The sequence below is a fragment of the Mastigoproctus giganteus genome, chromosome 10 (genome assembly GCF_048544385.1).
Source record: "Mastigoproctus giganteus isolate SK-2022 chromosome 10, ASM4854438v1, whole genome shotgun sequence".
Taxonomy (NCBI): domain Eukaryota; kingdom Metazoa; phylum Arthropoda; class Arachnida; order Uropygi; family Thelyphonidae; genus Mastigoproctus; species Mastigoproctus giganteus.
The window spans coordinates 140,628,871-140,647,708 of record NC_143584.1 but is presented as its reverse complement, the minus strand read 5'-3'; the positions used below and the strand labels follow the sequence as shown (position 1 = coordinate 140,647,708).

The following is an 18,838-nucleotide window of genomic DNA, read 5'->3' as shown; positions in this document are numbered from 1 at the left end:
CTTAACCATCCTTTTATCCATTGTAGCAACTTACCCTTAATACCATTCTGCTCCAATTTGTACAATAGTCTTCCATGCGCAACAGTGTCAAAAGCTTTCCTGAAATCCAAATATATGATATCAAAATTATTTTTCGCATCCAGTTCCTTTGTAACCACATCATAATATCCTATCAAATTTGTCAGACAAGACTTTCCCTTAACAAACCCATGCTGTGTCTGAATTATTGCTGCAGTCTTGTCTAGATGATCCTGCAATGCATCTTTAACCAGCGACTCCATTATTTTACCCAGAACAGAAGTTAAACTAACTGGTCTGTAATTACTCGTGTCACCCTTCGATCCCCCCTTTGTGAATTGGGGATACATTTGCACATCTCCAGTCCGTGGGAACCTCCCCTGAGTCCAAGGATGCTCTCATAATTATGGCTAAGGGTTTGCTTAGTTGCTTTGCCATCTTCTTTAATATAACTGGATAGATCCCATCCACCCCAGGTACTTTTCTTACGTTTAACTTCAACAATTTCTCTTCCACTTTGCTCTCGGTTATTACAAAATCATTAAGTATCTTGCTACAATTTGATAACCTTCTGCCATTTTCAAACCTTAATAATTCCTCACGTGTGAATGTAGATGCAAAATACTCATTCAGTTTGTTTGCTATCTGAGCAGGATCATCAACAGTCGAACCATTGATGTCAAGTGGACCGATCAGATTCATCCCCTTCCTTTTAGAGTTTACATAAGTAAAGAAATCCTTGCTGTTTTTCTTAGCATGTTTTGCCAAGGATTTCTCGTAATCTGCCTTCGCCTGCTGAACCTCCTTTGTGACCTGATTACAGATTAACTTATATCTGCCATATGCTTCTGAGTCGCTTGATAATTTATATGCATCCCATGCATTTTTCTTCTCTGTTACGAGTCTCATTAGTTCATTTGACAACCATTTAGGCCTAAACCTTGAACAATATTTCTTAATAGGTATGAACCTTTTAGTACCTTCCCCGATTAATTCCTTGAATGCTTCCCACTTAGAATTTACTGGTTGGTAACATCGTCAGTTGATCCCACTGTACAGAATTTAAAAACTGTCAGAGACCACTGTACTCGCCTTTACGGAAGCAAAAACCCTTTCCTTTACCCCTGATAGTACTTAAATCTTTAAGTAAATCCCAAGTCAGTACACTGTGATCACTGCCACCTAGTGGTTCTTTTATCTGCAAATTCCTAATACATGAATGATCACTGCTGATAACCAGATGAAGAGTATTACTTTCTCTGGTTGCCTCTCGAACATGCTGCTGCAGAAAACAATCATCCAATAAATCCACAAAAGTCTGACTAGTGTGTGAGTGCCCAACCCACAAGTTCCAGTCAATATCTGGGAAGTTAAAATCCCCCATTATAAGACATTCCGATTTACTAGCCCACTATTTCTCTGTACAATTGTTCATTGTACTCATTCAAGTCATTAGGCCTATAACACACTCCTACTCTTATTTTTGCTTTCGCAGTGCTTATGTCACACCAAACTGACTCAACAGTGCACTGTTCATCTATATCAACTGGATGCACTTCTTTTGATTTTATGTTTTTCTTTATTAACAGCATAACACCTCCTCCCTTCCTATCCTGTCTATCCTTTCTGTACACATTGTACTCCCCAAATTCCAGTTCGGCATTCCTTATATTTGTGTGACACCACGTCTCTGATATCCCAACAATATCAGCCTTTGATGTCTTGACCAACACTTCAAATTCATCAAATTTATTTACTATACTTCTAGCATTGGTATACATGCAAGTATACATGCACCTATTCTTATTCTTAATTACTCTAACACATCCCATATACCCACCTGTTTCACGATGACTGCCATCCGTCCCTGAAACCCCCAACACCCCTCGCTCCAGGTTGCTACTTATTCTAATAGAAGTTGTGCAAGAATCACCTTCACCTCTGCCTACAGCTACTGTTAAACTATTAGTCCTTGTATCCCCCCAAGCTATCAGTTTTCCGACCCACCTAACACTGCCTCGATAGCATCAGTAAATATTCTTGCACCCTTTCTATTTAAGTGTATCCCATCCCTGTAGAAGCAGTCTCTCCTGTTAACAAGTACAGTCCAGGCTGAAAAAAATTCTACCCCTTGAGCCTTGCACAATCTTTTCAGGGCCGAATTGATCGACAAGGCTCTCATCATATACTCCTTCCTATTGTGTCTGGGCAGGATTGCAGACACTTTCAAATTCAACCCTATTTCATGGCTTTTTTTCAACATTGACCTGTACTTGTTAAGTAATTCTGCCGGTCTCCTACTCTTAATATCATTAGTGCCAACGTGTACAACTATATCGCCTTTTGTGCCCCTAAAAGATGATATCTGTTCTACAACGTCATCAACCTTTGCCCCTGGCAGACATACCCTGGTCCTGTTCCACCTATCCTTTTTACAAAGGATGTTCCCCGTTTCCCTGACAATAGAGTCACCAACAACTACTAGTAGTTCCTTTGGGACCAGCGCAATCTGCCTTGGGGGTTGCCGCTGTGTTGCATGCAACCACATCTGGTGTTGATGTGGGCAGCTGAGAGCCTGATGGGCCCCTCAATTGAGATCTTTCGAGGGCATCCACCCTGTCCTTCAAACTCTCATATAGACCCATAACAACGTTGAGTTGTCGCCTGATTTCCTTACACTCCTTACATCGCGCACACACAAAGACATCCCCCATGGCAATATCATGTTCCGTTCCAGATAGTTCGGCAAACATTTCACAAGTTGCACATTTTTTTAGGCTGTGATGCGTTGGAGAATCGCCCCCCTCAGTTCTCCCACGAGTCACAGCACTCCTGCCACTTTGTGCCCGTTGCTTTGCTGCTCTAGTTTGGGGCATGATATTTTAAATTAATTATGGAATTCACGTCACCACCCTTGAACACACCAGTTTTATTTTCAAATATAATTAAATGTTATTTGCTGACACATCCTATTCGGTATGAAAATGGTAGTTCTTTGCTATTTCTTATGTACATAAAGGGTGTGTTTAACTATATACATAATAAAATAAACATAACAAAATAAAATAAAATAAAAATTGAACTATATATATCTAAAATAAACATACTGTATGTATGTTTATTTTAGAGGGCCTAAAATGAAGAAAGCTACAACAAAAAGAAAATTTTAAATTTAGAGGAAAAACTGTTAAGGGGTTAGAAAATGGTGTAAAGATTGTGGCTACGGTTGAGAAAATTAAAACTTCAGTTACCTACTCCACATCACTGGCCGCAAAAAACACTACAAAAGTGAAAAATCCTATCATAGAAAAAAACTGAAAATTACTTGCTTTCTGGATAGAGGATCATAATCAAAATAGAATACCCCTTAGTTCTGATGTTATTCGCACCAAAATTCTTCAAATTTTTAATTCCGTGCAAGAAGAAACCAGTCCATCCAAATATGCAGTTGTCTTTCAGGTCAGTAAGGGTTGGTTTGAAAATTTTATAAAGTGACAAAATCTTCTCAATCTAAAATTTACTTTTCAATTTTGTGATTATTGGCAGAATTATAACATTCTTATGCTGTAAAAAATATTAAGTTCGTCTAGGATGAACTTAAGAACTCAAGAATGAAATGAAAGCAGCCTTGAAAAAGTTGTGGCAAGAAAGCTGTGTTGAAGAAGCCATGGTCAAAATGCCAGAGGTAAGCGATGTGAGAATTGGAAGAATGATTAGTGAAGACAGATTTGAAGACCTAGAGCCAGCAGATTTTAGAAGTCCTTGAAGCTCACAGAGAATAATTGTCAGTGGACGATATTTTATTACAATGTGAGAAAGATAACAAAGCATGACAAAACAAATAAAAACAAGAAAGATACAAAGATAGCAACAAACAAAAAGTTGACCTGGAAAAGACTAGCTGAATTTTTAAAATTTGCAAATCAGCTTAGCCAAGGTGCTCTGGATAAGGATCCTAATTTGGAGAGAAGTTTAAAATTTCGTAGAAGATTATCATTAGCTTTAACTCATTATGAACATTATACAAAGAAAAACTGTGTGCTGCTAAGCAAACAACTTTAACCCATTTTTTTCCAAAAATGCACCAGTTCTGTTGCAAGTTTATCACAGCAAAGCATGGTCAAAGGAGTAATGGATTTAGATTAAAAACCAGATGTATTAACAAGCATAATTGTTGGGACTTGTTTGTATTTGTTTTTTTGTAAATAAAGGCAATATTTTTATTTATTATTTTTTTTTTTCTATTAAATTTTTTTGTGGTACTTTTTTTTTTCCAGGGGGGAAGGTACCCAGGTTTTTTTTTTTTTTTATTTATTTATTTAATTTTTTTTTTTTTAACCTAATACCATGGTTTTTTTTTCTTTCTTCCCCCTTCCTCAGGAGTGGGGCTCCCCAGACGAATCTATCTCACCTTTGGGCAACGTCAGGTGGGACAGATGCCTTGAATTGAGACTGTATGTACTCTACTGGGACTGGCCCGCCTTCCTGTGGCATGGATGAGTACCCAGAATCATTTCTCCAAGGTCTCCAATCATTTCTTCTGAGTAGCCAAATCGCCAGAACATAACACACATAATTCACACAAACCTACACTAATCACATATCTGGTTCTATTACAGTGGTACTATTCTTCACAAAGGCTACACTCTATGTAGTGGAGAATGAAAGAGACCTGGAGATAATTGTGCATTCAGATATGAAGTTTTCTGAGCAGTGCAGACAGGCTGCCAGAGCAACTCATGGGGTCTTGTCAATAATATACAGGAATTTTGCTAGCAGGTATAAGGAGGTGATTATTCCTTTGTATAAGGTAATGGAGATGATTGCTTTTTACCATGAAAGGCTTAAGTTCTGCAAATTGCAGCATCTGGAGACTAGGCACCTGAGAGGTGAAATGATTGAGGTGTATAAGGCCTTGAATGGCTTGATCAAGCTCAATGCTGATAGGATTCTTCCCCTTGCCCAGATTATGCACCTGATAGAGCATAAATCCAAACTGAGGAAAAATTGTAGAATAGATGTATGGATATCTGCCTTTAACCAGCGAGTGGTTGATTGCTGGAACAAACTTCCATCTGTTGTGAAAGTTAACAGCTTAAATAAATTCAAGGAAGAACTGGACAAACATTTGGAGTGAATGGATGGGTGAAATAGGATTTTTTTTTTTTTTTTTTTTGGCTGATGCTATATAAGCTTGCTTTTTTGCATCATATATCTCTATTAATGCTAATGTGCATGCCTGTGTCCATGTATATTGCCTTAGGAACTGCAACAAGCTCTCAAAATTCATGATGGCAAGACTAATCACAAGAACTTATATTTAAAATAATTCATAAATCAAACTATTCTGAAGATATCTGCAGTATTATGACTAAGATATATTACTGATGACATAAATATCTAAAGCTATAATAATTTTGCCTCACTTATAAAAAAAAAAAAAAAAGAGGCAGAAATAATATAAGAATGTATTTATCTCTCTTACCCCCTACAAGGAATTACAAACAGCTACAGATTAAGATTAGCAATAATAATATAACAACTTCAACTTACTGTTGCTGGACCTATTATAACAACATTTTGCTCTTTAGCTATTTTTATCATCTTGCGAGTCATATTTTCAGGAATACCCTCTGCAATAATTGCTATTGCACGTATCTGAAAAAATATACACTGTGCAGATTAATAATAATTAATAAACAATTTTCACTTATAGAAATATTATATAACATATATATAATGGTTTCTGGGGTGTAATATGTTGATAGACAAAGTCTGAGTAATACGTTTTAGACAAAGTCTGAGACTAAAGAGCACAAGTTTCTTGTATTTTTGAGACTTGCTACGATTTTTTCAAGATATGAACTATTGTCAACAATTAGAGAGCATCAAACTTCAGACCAGAGTGCACACAGACAAATTAATGTTGTTTCATATACTTCATTAGACTTAAACTTGTATATCACAAAAATACATATTAAAAAAAAAAAAAAAAAAATCAATTCTGCAACCATATGGAACTCAGTGTGCAGAAATTGCAATGAATTTATTGAAACCATGTCAGCACAAGGCTGGCTAACTGAGCAACTGAGCCATGGAATGGGAAAAAAGTTCCCAGAAATTCCTCCAGTCCTTGGACAGGAGAAAAATCTTATGAACACTTCTCTAACCCAGGCCGTTTTTCCTACATGATTTGGAAAATATGGCCTTGAGATAGATCACTATGCTATGTAGAAATCTATCTCCAGGACGTAGCTACTATGTTACTATTAGATTGATTTTAATGTTTTTAACTATATTTCTTAATAGCCTGTCTGTTTTTACATCTGATTCCATACGAAAAGTCTTTTTTTTAAATGAGGTGGAGGAGGGGAACATGCAAAACTGGCAATTATCTCAGGGCCTGAAGTAGATCACTTGATCTCTGTGTATCTTACACCCCTAAAAACTTTGGTACGGTGTAAAAGACACCCCACCAAAGTTTTTAGTGGAATCAAATTGACAGTATACGTGAAAAAGTCTTAGTGGAACTTGATATGGATATTCTTTTCCCTAAACTTTAGTGATCTTGAAAAGATGGACAGTGCTCATTTGAAATTTTTACATTTTTGAGTCCAATCAAAGCCAAATAAGCAGTATATATATGAGAGGGCCCTAGGTTATTTTGATAAAGTTTAAAGCCTGGCCGATGTATACACCAGAAAATATGCCAAGTGCTATACTGCTAACTTCTTTTTCCAGTACGGTGGTTGCCACAAAGTACAAAAAGATACTTTTTTTTTTTCGATTTTGAGAGTAGCACTCAAATTATAAGCATGATTTCTGAGAGGTGATATAAACCTAGATATATTTGTCAAGGATTCAAGAATACTTGACAAATATATCTTTATTTTGATTTACAAGTTGAACTTCCTTTTTATATTATGATTTTCATGTTATGACTTATATAAGTAAGCCTACAATGTATTGATTAATACATAAAGTGATAATGTGATATTTTATCACATAAAATAGGTTAGCAAATGAATATTAAATAAACTATAAAATAAATGAAAATAATGTTTGATAAATTTAGCACCTCCCCCACCACCTGCACAAAATTCAATACAGGTTGCTCACCCTGCTGCTGTAGATTTTTATAATATGGCAATGATATACAGGGATTTTGCTAGCAAGGATAAGGAGGTGATTATCATATTGTATAAGGCAATGGTTATACCATATGTTGACTACTGCATATGGTTTTAGAGATCTCATTTTAGGAAGGATGTAGATCCGTTGGAATGGGTGCAGAGAAGGGCAATGAGATTGGTGAGGAGAACAAAAGGCTGGTCTTACCAAGAAAGGTTTCAGTTCTGCAAATTACAACATGTGGAGACTATGCACCTTCAAGGTGATCTCACTTAGATGTTTAATGTTTGAATGGATTTAGTATTCAATGCTGATGGCATTCTTCTTGCTCAGAAAACACACAAGGGAGGGTTCATAAATTTAGATTGAAGAGGGATGGTTGCAGGACAGATGTGGGTAGATCAGTGGTTTTCAACCAGGGTGCTGCCGCGCACAAGGGTGCCATGTAATTTGGGTTTAAGTTACTTAAAGTTATTATTATTTTGAAATTTCTATATTTATTTCATTATAAAAATGTACATTTTAAAGGGTACAGTACAATATCCATTGTACCATATCTTTTTAATTTTGTGGTGATCTATAATTGATCTTTATTTAGTACCTCTATGTAAAGAATAAAATTATTATATAGGTATATATTAAAAGGTCGAAAACCACCGTGTTAGGTATTTCTTTTGTCCTAGGGGTGCCGTGAAAAAATTACTGGGACACTAAGGGTGCTGTGAACCGAGAAAGGTTGGGAACCTCTGGGGTAGATGTTTGTTGGAGCAAACTTCCATCTGTTGATGTGAATGTTGGTTTTTTTTTTTTTTTTTTTTTTGCTAATGCTGTATATGCTTGCTTTCTTATATAATTGTAACTACTAATACCTGCTTTTTACATGTATCTTTGTTCTGTTACACTATAAACTTGTTAATTATTTTAGTTTTTAGTTAATTAGCCAGGTCTAGACTGTATGGTAAGTAATTCTTTAAAATTACACAATAAGATGGAAAAATCTCAGAATGCTGATGACACCACTAAAATTAAGAACTATACTTAGGAATATCCAAATTAACTAAATTAATGGGTGACCTCTACATTTCTGATTTGTAAACTAAGGGTGTCCAATCTGCAGCCTGCATGGTTGATTCCTTTACTCTATGCAGTCTGTTGCCTTGCAAACAGCTTTAAGTGTTATGCAGCCCCCAAGTTTAAAACTAGCATGTCACAAACTATAGTCTTACAAAGACTTCATAAAATATTCTTTTCTAATAATATCTGATTTTTCAGTACAGTAAATCCCCGCTATTTGCGGTTTCGCGGCTGCTGATTTAATATAAAATGAAACCTAAAAAAATGTGAATTTTAAAGCGCCGTGAACATTTTCCGCCATAAAAAAAACATGGGCGTGGCTAAAATTATCTTTCCCAGTCAAAACAGTGCTCAGTGGGTGGAGGAGAGGGGTGACAAAATCGCGAGTGTAGATGTTTCTCGCCAATCCTTGTTCAGTATGTGTTATGCGCTTGTCATGGAAGCTTTCGTCGTTTGCTTTTAATTTATATGCTTATAAATTGAATAAATTTATCAATTTATAAATTGATATGCGTACAAAAGTGAAAAATCTACCGTTTTGCAGTGTGTTAGCGTAAACAGACTTTTTCGAGTGTATTAACGGTAGAAAGTGACTTTATTGTAAACAAGTTCTTTCTAACCCGTACAAAAATATGGCTACGAATAACAAGGGAATTGTGAAAAGATCAAAGAAGGTGATAAGATTAGCGAGTAAAATTCAGTTATTAGACAAAATTTCTAATGGTGAAAGTGTCTCTGTGGCAAAACATTATAAAATCAATAAGTCAACGGTACGATCAATCAAGAAATCGGAAGAAAAAATCCGCCGTAGTATCTGTGAAAACGCACTAATTGCTTCAAATATCTGCTCTGTAACTAGTGATGTTAAATTAGAAAAAATGGAAAAAGATTTAAATCTGTGGATAGAAGACCGAACTCAAAATAAAATTCCGTTAAGTTCACTCATCATTCGTGAAAAGGCAAAACTCCTTTATCAACACTTTAGCGAAACAGGTGATAGCACTGACGTGATAAGTTTTTTAGTTAGCAAAGGTGCTGGGTTGAAAGATTTCTTTGAAATTTCCAATTAATATTTCATTTAATATTAAATTGTTTCTTTATTTTCATTTCTTTATTTTCATTTTGGAACGGAACCCCTTTATTACGATGGGAGCCATAACTCAGTATTTGCGGCATTTCTCAGGAACGTAACCCCCGCGAACAGCGGGGGTTACGTTCCTAAGAAAGAAAGAAAGAAATACAGAACATCATAAGTATTTCTTTCTTATGATGTTTTAGGAACCTTCTTTGGTATTTAACAATATTAATATAGAATTATAATATGAATGTTAGTGTTATAAAATAATTGCTGGATATTTGTATTTAATTATTAAATGTGAAAATATTAAACTAAATAAACAACAAAAATTAAATTCTATTTTGAAAAATGTGTAATTTTCAGAAATTCATATATATTTATCAGTAATATGGAAAGAAAGTTAATAAATTGTAACAAACTGTAACTAATACTTATGGGCCAATGCACTTGCTAGAGCAATTATGCATTATGACCATAATATGTATAAAATATTTTGTATGATATTGAAGACAATTCAAACAGACAATACCAAGATAGATTTAAAGAAACGCAAAGCATATATCAAAAAAAAAATAAAAATAAAAAAATAAATAATATATATATATATATATATATATATGTATATACATAAAACGTATCGCTGTCTATCCACAAGCTAGGTGACTTCAACTGGGGCCAACCACCCAGACTGAAGGCAAAAACGACAAGGAATTCTGTTTCTGTAATGATCAATATCTGCTAAGATATATAAATTCAGAGATTAAGTAATTTCAATCTAAACCAATTAAAGGTAGTTAAAAATTTTTTAGAATCAAAAGAAAGATAGTATAAATGCAAGCATATATTGAACATCGTTGACCCAACAGAGAACGTAATTTAATAATTAAAATAAGAATAAATGTAAAGTATGAGGCATATCTACCGTATCCAGGACATAATGTAACAACTAGTCGTCATGAAATAATAATCCCTCTAGTAAGTATATATGTGATGACCCCTATGTGATGGATATGGTAAAAATAAATAATTAATTAATTAATTAAAATTAAGTTAACACAAAGAGAAACATGCAGATAGTAGGAAGAATAAAAACTAATAGAGTAGGAATAATAGAACCTAAACTCCATAAAGGCGAAAATATAGTAGTAAAAATAAGAAATAGTTTCTCCTACATCGTCGGATTACCCTAATAATTTTGGAGAAATAAGAACAAAGAGTGTAGGACAGCGTAAAATCAAACAAGATATAAGTTGTAGCTCGGGTATGCCCAGGATCGCAAACCCATTCCTATAGTAGGACCCTGAGCTGAATTTGCATGTCATCTTAGCGTGAACTTAAGTATATACAGTGCGATTATAAAATAAGATAAGATAAGATAAAATAACATAAAATAAAAAAATGATACACTATAATTTGTGGGCCGGTGGGTACAAGTTTTGTAAGCCGTAAGACAACAAAGAAAACAAAGTGTATCCTATGTACATAATATACATGGCTCTAAATCCGTAATTATGGTAATTATATTGAAGCAATGGGTTCAGGAAATAAATTTTTGAAATTAAGTATATTTATCGCCTTCCTGAAGTGGTATTTCAGGAAAGCGATAGGGAAATTATTATATATCAACTTATTGTACAATGCTATTATGTTTGCTGCACAGGTTGCGTTTTTATTGCAAATAGAAGCAATCCTCAGGCATTGGGATAAAATGATATCACCATGCACTGATTTCGATATACAGTAATACCCCGAAGTTACGCGATAGGTGGGTCCGACGAAAATCACGTAAGTCGAATTCGCGTAAGTCGGGATACAACTTTGCATATAAATACATATAAATTTTGCTTAATTGGGACCAAGGACTAACAAAAACACTAGTTTAGAAGAAAAATATTAATAAAATTGCAGTTCTTTATACATATTAATACAAAATATGTATTAAAAAAACAAATGACTTACGTTAAAAAGTTATTTCGATGTCGATGGCTTCATAAAATCTAACAAATTCGTCTGACGACACAGCGCGTTCTTTTTTTCACGCAGAATTTCTTCGTAGCAAGCTAATAATTTTTTTTATTCCTTGCTTTGTAGCTATAACGCGTTCTTCGTTCCATGTGCTTTTCGCCACTGCTTCATTTAGGCCTGTAGCACGTGCAATATCACATGGTCTTTCATTTCGCTCAAAGCATTTCACAATTTTATATTTTTTCTCTATCGACAGAGGCGGACTGGCCATAAGCCTTACCGGGGAAACCGCGGTGGGCCAGTGTGATTTTGGCCATAAACCATAGTATGAGGCCACTATAAATTTTCCCGGGTAAGAATTTTTGACCCAGTCCGCCTCTGTTTATCGATAATTGCTTTTCTTTTTCTCTCTGAATCTGCAGTGTCTTCACCAGGACGCTTCCTTTTCACACCTTTTAAGTATTTTACTCATTTTTAGGGAATAAAGCACAATTACAAAACGAGGAGGCACGCTTGATACGCATAAACAAAGCTGCGCGCATGTAGCAACTGAATAAACAACACCATAAAGGCAGAGATACGCTATTAACACCTCACATTTCTAGGGGTTACTACCATAAAACAATAAAAATCCAGTTGCGTTTCTGCTAGTGAAATCTGTTATAAACTGGTAGTAAACTCGATCTAATTGCATTTGCGATTATACCGATAGCTGGAATTGTGTTGGTTTTTCCATTACTGTATTATGGTGAAATGTGTTTTTCCCTTCACTGATATAAAAAACATAAAAGCAGCAAAGTTGAATTTTGTTCATCTTTCGCTCTCATTCTCCGCCGTCGCACCGTATATCGATAACATATGAAAAACGACCTTGAAGATAGTGGGCGGCAGCGTTGCCAAACGAAAAAATCAAGAACCGCGTAACTCCGAGTTCGCGTAAGTCGGGGTATTACTGTATTAGATCTCCAGTTTGTAAGGCCGACTACATTGAAATTAATACTATATCCATATGGACTGAATAACAGATTTAATCAAAAATACATGACTAATAATTTGAAAGATGTGTTTATAATGTTTCAAATTGCTAAACTACATAAATCTAAATGCAAAAGAAAATACAGTAAATCTAAAACATTTAAGAGTGACCGAGAACAGCTAGGGAATTTCATAGATTTATTTAAAATTTGGGACACCGATCCTATAAACATTGTTGTTGTTGTTATTTGGTTTTTAGGAGCATTAGCAACTAAGGCCATATTGCTCCGGGAATATGCGGTGGTCAATCCCTGACCTTTCTGCATCCTCCGTATTTGGTGGTGACAGGCTCGAACCCCAGTCTAATCAAGAAGCGTGTGCTACGCACTGCTGCTCCTTCCCATCTGGCTACGGAGGCACCCCTATAAACATTGGTAAAATACATAATACACTCTTCAGCATTAAACTTAGTGCACTCAAAGACCTAAGCAGGAAAGCTAATAATTATGTCTTTGGATCTTGTCACCTTATGCACATTATACTAGACACTGTTAAATTCAGAATTAATATTTTGAATATTAACAAGCAACCAGAAAACTCTATCCTTGTCTTATATTTTCAAAATAAAATGATGCATAATTTGGATATACATAAAACTATTAACTAATGTAATGACTTGCTACCTATTAATAACTTACATATTAATATCAGATTTAGATATACTAAACCATTTGGTCTTAAAGCATGTAACTATAAAATAATAGCTACAAATCTTCACAATATTAACATTGGACAGGATATACGTGTTTGCCACAAGCCTTCATTTCTTAGATACGTAGATCCTAATCATAACCACATTATAACCGGCGATTTGGATATAATCCCACTCTGTTTTAAGTTTCGACCTAATCTACCTATTAATAAATCAATTTTTAAAAAACTGTTATATCTAGATTTATTAAAATACTGCATAAGATCTGCATACAAATATAACATACCTGTTGAGCCATGCCACATGTGGCTGTTCTACAATGCTAAATATTATATTTAACAAATATAATCAATTGAAATTCAGACCGGATAATCTTAATAATACTAAATTAATAAATAAGCAGCTCAAAGAAATACACAAACACTTTGTAATTACTCTGGTTGACAAAGCTACTCGAAATTATCCAATTATATGTAAGTCATATTACACAGAAATTATTAAAAATTAACTGCAGTCCAGTAGCACATACAAATACATAGCATCTTCTCCTAATAATCAAAAAACTAGTAGCATTGCATAAAAAATGGAAGTACAATAACCTAAAATATCCATTTATATATAGTATAATTAAATTTCAAAAATCACCTATTGCATTTAGATTCATAAGATCATGTAGAGATAGTTATGCTAAAATTCCAGGTAAAACGTTAGAAAAGTTAATTAAAACTATATTAAATAATGTAAATAAAACTATGATAATAAATAACAACTTACCGATTATAAATGCAATAAAAATAACAATATTCAGCAAATACAAACATTTGACCTTAACAGCTTATTCACTAGTATCAATCTCGGCAATTTAAAATATGTTCTCCAAAAACTATATTTGGTACATAAAAATGCCATAAAGTTTGATTTAACGTACTGGGATACGCTAATAAATTTATGTATTTTTAATAATTACGTATATGACGGAACTTCGTTATATTTACAATGAATGGCATCCCTATGGGAAGTCCAGAATCCTGCATAATTGCAAACCTCTATCTAGATTCTACAGAAAGAACATTCCAAGATAACCTACTTATGTTCAGATACATAGATGATCTATGTGTGTTTAATTGTCCACATTTCGTTCAGGATTACAGCAGATTATATCCAGAAGAACTTGTATTGGAAAAAAACTAATAGTTCTGTTACTATAGCAAATTACCTGGACCTTCGTATAGAAATATTCCATAATAATATAGATGTAAACGTACATAATAAAAGAGATATAATAAAACGTATATAATAAAAGAGAGAGCATTGTACAATAAGTTGATATATAATAATTTCCCTATCGCTTACCTGAAATACCACCCCAGGAAGGCGATAAATATAATTAATTTCAAAAACTCATTTCCTGAACCCATTGCTTTAATATAATTACAGATTTAGAGCGATGTATATTATATGTACATAGGATACACTTAGCTTTCTTGGGGTCTTATGGCTTACAAAACTTGTACCCGCCAGCCTGCAAATTATAGAGTATCATTTATTTTATTTTATGTTATTTTAACTTAGATAGTATGAATCAGAGTTGTACTACTCAATATGTTCTACGTTGATAATAATATTAGTAAAATAATCAGAGGAGTTTACCTCAATATAGTGCGTAGAACACTTCCGTATGATACTCTCCAGAAATTAAAACGGAAAAAACGAAAAAAATCGACAACTTACCGGTACATTAGAGTAAAATATAAATAATTAAATAAACAATTTAACACAATTCAAATCAATATAAAACAATTAAAAATCAAATTAACGCAATTAAAAGAATCAAACAAAAATATTCAAAACGATTTTCCTTCCTGAAGCTGACAATGCTTTTCGACCGTATGTCGTGATCACAGGAATGAAAATTACCGAATCGGGTTAAACCTGATACTTAAATAGAGATTATTTGTCTTCGCGCATGCGCGTAAAGGTCCACGCATCGGAGATCAAATATGGCCGCCGAACATTAACCGAATTCTCGTGTAATTTAATTTCTACGGTTTCTGCAATTAATAGTCACGTATAATTACGTTGAACTAAGTATTTTGGCCTCGTTAAATAAAAAAGTATGTTTTTCGTTAATGGCATGAAAGGCTAATTCTGACGCTGCTGAACGAGAAGCATGAACTGAGGCTTCATGTTGATTTACACGAATATTAAGAGAAAATCGGGTCGAACCCTGATAAGACGAGTCGCAATCACCGCAAGAAATGTTGTATACCAGATCATTAATTTGTGTTGCGAACGCTGAAAGATCCGAGCGATTGTTCAGTATAGTGTGTAACTTCCGTATTGGCCTAGCTACAATTTTAAATTCGGTATCTTTAAAGAATCTGTTTGTGCCACTGTTCAACATATGGGACAGAAATAAAGTATTTTTTGATATTACTATTGTTGATTGGTGTAGTATTTTGTATCCTATCCTTAGCTTGTACCCTAATTCGGTTTATTGTGGTAATGGAATGTTATAATGTTTTATAACATTATAAAACCCTTTAGACAGGTAATACAATTTGGGATTAAGAACTACGATACATTATTTAATAAGCTTAAAGACTGTAGACTCGGCGACAATGACAATTTATTCTCACTAGATGTTACCTCATTATACACGAATGTAAACGTTGAATACACATTAGATATTATTTGGGATATGTTAAATAAAAACTCGACACCGATTAATTATACGAAGCTACCTATTAAGGAAATTTTTCACTTAATTAAACTGTTAGTTGAGGCTAACTACATTAGCTTTCGAGACAAGGTGTACAAACAAATTTTTGGATTACCAATGGGTTTGAGTCTGAGTGGCTTAATGTCAGAGATCTATCTCTCAACGATTGAGCAGATACATTTGACACCGTTTCAAACCCATATCACATACTATGGGAGGTATTTAGACGATGTTCTAGTTATTACCGATAGTAATACTATCCAAGACATTTTACATTCGTTTAATAATATTCATTCTAGACTCAAATTTACATTGGAAAGGGAAGATACGGATACAAAGTCATTAAACTTTCTAAATTTCACGCTTACCCGGGACTTGAACAAAATACAATTTAGCATCTATCGAAAACCTACAAACACTGGTATGCTTCTACATTATAATAGCTTTCATCCGTTCACCTACAAAAGATCGATTATATTTAATCAATTTCTTAATGCCTATAAATATTCAATGACGGATTCTGCTTTGGACTCAGAAATACAAATATTAACTAGCAGATTCTTAAACAGGGGTTATTCCGTTACCACAATAAACCGAATTAGGGTACAAGCTAAGGATAGGATACAAAATACTACACCAATCAACAATAGTAATATCAAAAAATACTTTATTTCTGTCCCATATGTTGAACAGTGGCACAAACAGCTTAACAGATTCTTTAAAGATACCGAATTTAAAACTGTATATACGCTAAGACATGCTAAGATGACATGCAAATTCAGCTCAGGGTCCTACTATAGGAACGGGTTTGCGATTCCGGGCATACCCGAGCTACAACTTATATCTTGTATTGATTTTAAGCTGTCTTACACTCTTTGTTCTTATTTATCCGAAATTATTAGGGTAATCCGAGGATCTAGGAGAAACTATTTCTTATTTGTACTACTATATTTTCGCTTTAATAGAGCTCAGGTTCTATTATTTCTACTCTATAGTTTTTATTCTTCTTACTATCTGCATGTTTCTCTTTGCGTTAACTTAATTTTAATTAATTAATTATTTTTATCACATCCATCACATAGGGGTCACCACACATATACTCACTAGAGGCATTATTTCATGACGACTAGTTGTTACATTATGTCCTGGATACAGTAGATATGCCTTATACTTTACATTTATTCATATTTTAATTATTAAATTACGTCTTCTGTCAGGTCAACAATTTTTAATATATGCTTACATTTATACTATCTTTCTTTTGATTCTAAAAATTTTTAACTACCTTTAATTGGTTTAGATTGAAATTACTTAATCTCTGAATTTATATATCTTAGCAGATATTGATCATTACAGAAACAGAGAATTCCCTGTCGTTTTTTGCCTTCAGCCTGGGTGGTTGGCCCCAGCTGAAGTCACCTAGATTGTGGGTAGAAAACAATAAGTTTTATGTATATATACAGGGTATCTCAAAAATATTGGTACGAATATTTAGGGGAGGTAGGTAACACCTAAAGGAATGTGAATCGCATAGGAACCCATAACCGGAAACATCACGGGAAAGCAGTAGCAGAGGCACAATAAGCAGAAAGGACACAAGACAGTAATTAGTGGCAAACAATTATTTGACATGTTTGTTTGTTGTTTGGTTTTTAGGAGCATTAGCAACTAAGGCCATATTGCTCCGGGATATGCGCTGGTCATTCCCTGACCTTTCCGCATCTTCCGTATTTGGTGGTGATGGGTTCGAACCCCGGTCTAATCAAGAAGCGTGTGCTACGCACTGCTGCTCCTTCCCACCTGGCTACAGAGGCGCCCATTATTTGACATAATATTAACAATGGAGTATGAGATGCATGCATTTCATGATGTTACAACAGATGCTCGAAGATTCCAGCATGAGACGCGATGGATGCCTGACACTGACACAGCATGGATTAGCAGACACGGTTGAACACACCTGGAGTTTCTTTGACGGTAGCAGCAGCGCAGACGAGTCTCGTCACGAGATCCATTTCCGTCTCCACAGGCAATTCATACACGATAGATTTGAGGGCCCCCCCCCCATAGAAAGAAATCAAGGCTCGATAAATCAGGTGAGCATGGGGGCCAGGCGGGTCCACCACGGGCAATCCATTGACGCCCAAAATGCCTGTTCAAATAATCATGAACACACCTTCCATAATGGGCAGGCGCCCGTCATTTTGAAACCAAATGTGGCATCTCACATTTTGAAGCGATGTTGTGCCGCATGGGGCACACACCGTGTGGATTGTCTGAGCCCACACATGAGCATTGTGCTGATTGAATAAGCCTTCCTGAGTGAAATAAGCCTCATCCGTGAACAAAACATAGGCTGGAAAATTAAGTCTTGAACACTTTCTTGGAGAAACCACTGCGCTAAAGCCACACGGACAGGATGATCTTGGGGTAGCAGTAACTGAACCCTTTGGAGATGAAAGGAGTGTAAGCAATCGTAGTGCCAGACACTCTGTACACTACAATGAGACACTCCTAGGGCAGAGGCAACGGCACGTGTGCTGGTAGGATTATTCTGGATGGCATTCAATACACTTTCTTCCATGGTGGGAGTTCGCGTCCAACATGGTCTGCCCACACTACTCCTGTTACATCTAAATGACCCTTAATTGCACAAATTTTGATGCACACACACAAACAAACGGTGGTCCGGTACATGTCTGTCTGGGAAGCATTCCCCACAAATTCATTGAGTGGCTCATCCATTGCCCTCTGCTAATCCATACACTAGGTGCATGTCTGCCAGCTCACAGTTCGTATATCAATGCATGCTTTTCATGCAGCGACTATTGCTTGAATGAGTAAATCAGAAATTCTCCCTCTCGCGAACTGATGAACAGCGCCATCTACCAACTTACGGTGACGTTTCTCGTTATGGGTTCCTCTGCAATTCACATTCCTTTAGATCGGTGTTTCCCAACTTGGGTCCCACGCCCCACATGGGGGAAATTTGATTGTTCAGGGGGGCAATTCAAAAATTGCTCGTCTAGAGTTTAAAACAACCGCCTACTATGACTTAACTTGTACAAAAGAAGAATTGTTGGTAAAGTCTCTGTTTATTGCTCATACTGCAACTGTCAATCGTACTCTTGAGGCTAGTTATGAAATTTCTTTACTCATTGCT

At 35.1% G+C, this 18,838-nt stretch overlaps 1 protein-coding gene across 2 annotated transcripts in view; it reads right to left on the bottom strand.

The window, feature by feature from the left end:
- The window catches only part of ATPCL (ATP-citrate synthase), a 551,864-nt gene that overhangs the window by 190,651 nt on the left and 342,375 nt on the right, over nt 1–18,838 (bottom strand). For both annotated transcript variants that reach the window (XM_090382775.1, XM_090382774.1), the window contains exon 17: nt 5,572–5,676. In XM_090382775.1, coding sequence (XP_090238901.1) covers nt 5,572–5,676 — 105 coding nt within the window. The remainder of the gene's footprint in view (nt 1–5,571; nt 5,677–18,838) is intronic.